The following is a 6,327-nucleotide window of genomic DNA, read 5'->3' as shown; positions in this document are numbered from 1 at the left end:
TTCTGAGGTCATCTGGGGTGGTGGTGACGGGGGAGGGATGTTTCCTGTTAGACTACATACAGATGTGGTTAGCATGAATTAGCTTTCCTGGACTTTCGTGAGCACTAGTCTGCACCAGTTTGTGCCAGTCACTCCTGCCACCTCTTACTTTCTTGCTTGGGAAAAAAAAAAGAAAAACAGGTTAACCCTCACTGTTACACTGGCTGCCAAATGTTTATCTGTATTAATCCAAAACGAAACTGACTTTTGCGTAAAAACCACACACCACTCTTCTGGTTCCCCTGGTTGCCCTGTAACCCGTGCTCTTCCTACAGGATCTCCTTTGGGTGCTGCGGGCGCTTCACCCTGGCCGAGCTCCTCTCCTTCTCCCTCTCTGTTATGTTGGTGCTCATCTGGGTGCTGACAGGACACTGGCTGCTGATGGACGGTGCGTTCTCTGTGTATGTGTGTCTGTGTGTGTGTCTGTGTGCGTGTGTGTGTGTGTCTGTGTGTGTTTGTGTTTGTGTCCGAACCACCGTTTCTGACAGATAACAAGACATTGCAAATCTTGGGAGTTAAAGATACCAATCAAAGTGTCAATGAAATGTTGCAATAACTCATGAGCATCGGAGCTTGCGCGCTTGCCTGCGTGTGACAGCTCTCTGTGTCCCCACAGCTCTGGCCATGGGCCTGTGTGTGGCTATGATCGCCTTCGTCCGGCTGCCCAGCCTGAAGGTGTCCTGCCTCCTGCTGTCGGGCCTGCTCATCTACGACGTGTTCTGGGTAAGAGCCACGCCTCTACCGGGCCATGACAGCGCTGCGCCAGGTGCCTTCTCTCACCCCTCCCTGTACATCAGCACTGTGTTTCAGACTTTCACCAGCTCACCCTCCCTTCTATCCCCACATCGTCACCACAATTCAGCCAGTCACCACCCCTCCCTCGCCTCTCCCCTTGTTCCAGCACTGTGGAGCATGGGGAGAGGCAAGGCGAGGGAGGACTGGTGAATAGTCCTCCCTCACCTCTCCCTACTCTCTGGCAGTGCAAATGACCCATCCACCAGCACTGACAAGAGACACATCCAGCTCTGGAGGATCTCCATGACCTCCAGGATGCAGCCTAGTTCCTGCTCTGAAGAGAGTGCTAATGCTAATGTGCGGTGGGATGACCTCATTACGGAAGGCAGCCTGCCATAATTAGGTCTGTAGGTGGCTCCGCTAAGCAAGTTGCTGTGCCAATATGTGCTCATCCCAATATTTCTAACATTTTGTTTGCTTCAGTACATCAATTGTATGGGCTTAGGATATAGGACATTCGGTAGCTATTATGCTGGGCCTAAATAGTCATTTGCGGATGACTTCAAGGGCACTGCTAATGATGTAAAGGAGCTGGAGCGCTGTATGAGGCTATGATGATGAAAGTGTCAAGCGTCGTGGTCGGTTTAATTATAGAGATGATGCGAAATCTGTAATGAATCTTTAGAGCAGGCTTTTTGAGATTGAGTGCCATTTAACAGCAAATCACATAAACATGCCAGTGTATGCACTTTCATGGATCCTTTCTGATTAATAATTTTATCATAACATGATAAAAGCGGGCGGACGTGGTCCATCTGTGCAAGTTTTTAAAATCTTTTTCAGTTTCAAGTGAAGGGCTCTTGATCTCTCCAAAGAGCATCCTTAAAGCCACTTCAGAAGTTACGGCTATGATGGCCAGCTTTTGCTTGAGACCCTTGAAAGAGCTGCAGACCATGCAAGTTTGCCTTGTTTGGCTTCGCGGGCCGGAAGCTGATCGCAGCCCGGCAGTGGGACACATCGGGCACGGCGCGCGATCCTGCGGCGTCTGGAGTGTGGAGATAGCAGGACACCGCCGCTTCACATTTCAGAAAGAGGCTCAGCTCGGCCGGCCCCGGGAAAAGGGATCACAGAATGAGCAGGGTGCGAAATCGCAGGCATTAGCGTGCCCGCTTGGAAAGGCTGTCTGCCGAGCGAATAAGGGGGATGCAGAGCCCTTGAGGGAGGAGCCAGCCTTTCCGCACGCATATCAATGTGAAAGCGTGGAGTCCAGGGGAGTGGAGGAGAGGGGCTCTGCTGTTAAAGCTGCTGTGGTATGGGGGGGGAGTGGGGTCCGGTGTGAGTAAACCCTCCTCTCGTCCTCCTCCCGCAGGTCTTCTTCTCCGCCTACATCTTCAACAGCAACGTGATGGTGAAGGTGGCCACACAGCCGGCCGACAACCCCCTGGACGTGCTGTCCCGCAAGCTGCACCTGGGGCCCGGCATGGGGCGCGACGTGCCCCGCCTCTCCCTCCCCGGAAAGCTGGTGTTCCCCAGGTAGGGGCGAGGAGGACGCGCCAGCGTGGGGACGGGGAAGGGAAAGGGGGGAGTTTGTGCATTTAAAACCTCATCCAAGTACATTACATTATTGGCATTTAGCAGACGCTCTGATCCAGTGAGACTTAATAGGTTACATTTTTTTCATGTTACCCATTTATACAGCTGTTTTACTGCAAGTACCTTGCCCGAGGGTACAACAGCAGTGCCCCAGCAGGGAATCGAACTGGCAACCTTTCGGTTACAAGTCCTGCTACTTACCACTAGGCTACACTGCCGCCCCAAATACACCGCCAAATATGTGACATATACTTACAAGATATGTACTTACAATATGTAATAGTACTTAGAAATACCTGATGTGGATCTCTGTCTACGCCCCCTCCCAGCTCGACGGGCAGTCACTTCTCCATGCTGGGGATCGGAGACATCGTGATGCCAGGGCTGCTGCTCTGCTTCGTGCTGCGCTACGACAACTACAAGAAGCAGGCCACCGGCGAGTCGGTGGGGCCCGGGAACATGTCCGGCCGCATGCAGCGCGTCTCCTACTTCCACTGCACTCTCATCGGATACTTCGTGGGTGAGCTCCGGGGAGGGGGAACGCGGGGGGTGGGAGCGTTGAACGGTGAATGGGAATGTAGAGGGATCCGTTCTTAACTATAATAGATTCTTTAGGGTGAGTTCAGTCTGTAAAACAAGAGGACATAAATGGAAACTAGTTAAGAGTAAGTTCCGCACTGATATAAGGAAATATTATTTTACACGAGAGTTATCAATACATGGAATAGGTTGCCAGGTCATGTAGTTGAGGCAGAGACCCTTGCTGTGTTCAAGTTTAGACTTGATGCAGTTTTGGATACTCTTTAATTAAGAAATGGCGAGCTTAGTTGGGCCGAATGGCCTGTTCTTGTCATCATATGTTCTTATGTTCGCACAGCATTCTCACAACAGTGGTTTTAGTATGGCTTTCGGTTCTAGCGTGGGCGGATGGAAGAGTGAGATGTATGTAGTAGATATTACATTAGTGAAATGCAAGCATTGTGCATCGCTGCATTTTCTCTTTATCTTTGCTTCAGTCAGTACTAGTCAGTGCAAAGGTCAGGAATCATGTGCTTGTTTTGAGTCGAGACATGACCCGCAGGTTGTTACCCCTGAAGGTGAGTGAGGGTGGAGCACTGGGAGAGGTCACCGTGTAACGATAAAGAGTAGAGAGCAGAAGGATAGAAGGCAAAAAAACCCAGAGCTGAACGCATGGTAGAGTTAGCCAGCTTAACCTTGGCTCTCCCTAAACTGCAAGCCCCGCAGGCCAAAGCCGCGGCCTGCCGATGATGTGCTGACGTGTCCCCCCTCTCCCCCTCCCCGTTCCCCCCCACAGGCCTACTGACCGCCACCGTGGCCTCCAGGATTCACCGCGCCGCCCAACCCGCCCTGCTGTACCTCGTACCCTTCACCCTGCTGCCTCTGCTCACCATGGCCTACCTGAAGGTCTGCTGGGGGGGAAGGGCTGGGGAAGGGGTGCAGGGCAGGGGAGGGGACGGGAAATGTCCTTTTGGGTTTTAGGAGCTTCTGCAGCATCCCCTTAATCAGTCAAATCCTTGTTTTGTAGGATCTGTCATAAGGGATGCTAATATATGCTAATATTCTAATATGCTAATAATAGATAATAATAATAATAATATGCTAATCATATTCTACAAAATTGTGTAGTATGTAATTGTGTTCTTAGGTCCTTGTACGTTGTCTTATAATATGCTGAAGCATTCTTGAATGTCTTTTTTTCATGGAGTGCCCATGGTAGTCAACGTCAGTGTCATGGATACACCATATCTGTATATAATGACAGGGAAGGTAAATGGAGTCCACAGGAAAGGAGGATCAAGTGAACAAACACTAAAAAGCAGTAAAAGCAAGGGCTAGTTTGCTTAATGGAAAAATCAGAGGAGGGCAAACGTAGCAGTCTCTACAACAAAGGACACTCCCAAACAGCCCGATCTCTGACGCTGCTCAAACGCGTCGCTCCTTGCTGAAAATACGATGTTGAGTTTGCGGCGCGCTCTCTCACCACTTTTGGCCGGTACGTCGATGCAGCGGCCGATCTGGCGGATTACGACGTGCCCCTGTTTGAAACCGAGAGCACCCAGCCAGTGTGCGGTTCACCCGACCCATTCACCAGCTCACTCAGCAGATTATGGCACCGCATCTGTTCCCCTTCTTGGAGCCACAAGCGCTGCGAGTAACCCCCAGATAAGGGAGTCCGCTAAGCACATCGATACTGCAGACTTACTGCGGTGTGTGTGAGCGTTTCGCCACTGTTGCTCAGGTCTTTACAGGGGTGCGCGCACGCGCACACACACACACAGACACACACACGCCGTAGATACTGCACGCAGCATTATCTGAGAGCTGCACACAGACGGTGTGTCTGATGCGTCCCGTATGCCTCCCTTAGGGGACTGTGTGTGTCTGTTTCCTCTGCGTTTGCTCGGGTGGGCTTTCATGCGGTCTGTGTCTCCGCAGGCTCAGTGTAGTTATAAATGTGCCTACCAGCTTGTGCATGTTTCAGCACCCTGCGACTGTGTGTCTGTTGTGTTCATGGTGTGTAGTTGTCTGTCTCTCTGTCGGGTATGTTTCTGTCCGCTGTGTTAATTGTGTTAATGTGTCTGTCTTGTCTGCATTGTGTATGGTGTGTATGCATTGTGCTTTGTGTGTTCACAGCTGCCTATTATATTTGATTCTCAGGGTGCCTTGCAGCGTGTACAGTGAGCACATTTCTGTGTGTTAAGTGTGTCCAGCCCGCTCATTTCAGTTTGGCCAGTGTGTGTGCGAGCTCGTCCTGGGTGTTTCTGGCTGTGCTTGTCACACTCAACATCTCTGTGACACTTTGCATTTCATTACAGTTGCTTCACGCTCTTACCGACAGCTCTCGTGGCTTAGGTACCCATTTATACTGTTGGATGTTTATATTTACTGACGAAATTTGGGTTAAGCCCCTTGACCTTTAGGCTACCAGCCCTGCTTCTTAGCGCTGCACCACACTGCTGTGAGTCGGGGAGACCCCCCCCCCCTGTGTGGTTTTGGTTGCCCTGACCCGCGGTCTCTCTACAGGGGGACCTGCGGCGTATGTGGTCGGAGCCCTTCCACGCCAAGGCCAGCAGCTCGCGCTTCCTGGAGGTATGATGGAGCGTGGGCGGCGGACTGCCCCTCGCCGGGGGAACAGAGGGATCCCCGCATTGCTGAGAGAGAGAAACCGCAAGAGAGAGAGAGAGAGCGAGAGAGCAAGCACTGGGAAGTGGAGGGGGCCGCCCCCCCCCCCCCCCCCAGCACTCTGTCCCCCTCGTTCATTTCCTCCTCCAATCCCCAACCCCTCCCCATCCAACCGCAGCAAGACGGAGCGACACTCCTCCTTCTCTCCCTCCACCTCACTCCCCCCCCACGTCTGTAACGTGCATCTCTCTCTCTCAGACTGGATTTTGGATTCCTCTGCTACAAAGATCATCTTCACCTGTTCATCCATTCACCCCCTCCCCCAAATCCCAGCACCTCCTCCCACACACTCTCCCTCCCACCCTAAACTCTCCCCACTGTCAGGACACAGTCGAAGCCTCCCTAATGGAAAGCTGCGGAAAGTGACTGGTTATTTTTTTTTTTTTTTTTACCGGATTGAAAAGTGTGAGGGCAGAAAAGTGTGATGGGGGTGGGGGGCACGCCGTGGCTGTGGTGAGGCAGCAGCGTGGGGGCGCTGCAGGACAGTGTGGACACTGCCAGGCGCCAGCGGCTTATTCAAGACAACAAGGCCATCTTTGGATGAACCCTCTCGTTCCCCTGTCCATCGCCCCTCTGTCTCTCTCTCTCACTCTCTCTCTCTCTCTCTCTCCCTGCTCAGCGTGTCTCCCCTTATCTTCTTCCCTCTTCCCCTCTGTCTAACTCTCCCTCTGTTTTGCTCCATCCTGTCTGTATACCACCCATCCACCCACTCACTTACCCAGCCCCCCTCCCCCCCTCACAAATACATGTATTTTA

At 52.2% G+C, this 6,327-nt stretch overlaps 1 protein-coding gene across 1 annotated transcript in view; it reads left to right on the top strand.

The window, feature by feature from the left end:
* The window catches only part of sppl3 (signal peptide peptidase 3), a 32,522-nt gene extending 26,957 nt beyond the window's left edge, over positions 1-5,565 (top strand). The window contains exons 6-11 of the mRNA XM_036529215.1: positions 315-427; positions 656-762; positions 2,144-2,307; positions 2,697-2,887; positions 3,683-3,792; positions 5,413-5,565. Coding sequence (XP_036385108.1) covers positions 315-427; positions 656-762; positions 2,144-2,307; positions 2,697-2,887; positions 3,683-3,792; positions 5,413-5,484 — 757 coding nt within the window. The 3' untranslated portion in view covers positions 5,485-5,565. The remainder of the gene's footprint in view (positions 1-314; positions 428-655; positions 763-2,143; positions 2,308-2,696; positions 2,888-3,682; positions 3,793-5,412) is intronic.
* Positions 5,566-6,327: the final 762 nt, after the last annotated feature.

The sequence above is a fragment of the Megalops cyprinoides genome, chromosome 5 (assembly GCF_013368585.1).
Source record: "Megalops cyprinoides isolate fMegCyp1 chromosome 5, fMegCyp1.pri, whole genome shotgun sequence".
Lineage (NCBI taxonomy): Eukaryota > Metazoa > Chordata > Actinopteri > Elopiformes > Megalopidae > Megalops > Megalops cyprinoides.
The sequence above is the reverse complement of the archived record's forward strand: the minus strand, read 5'-3'. Positions and strand labels throughout refer to the sequence as shown.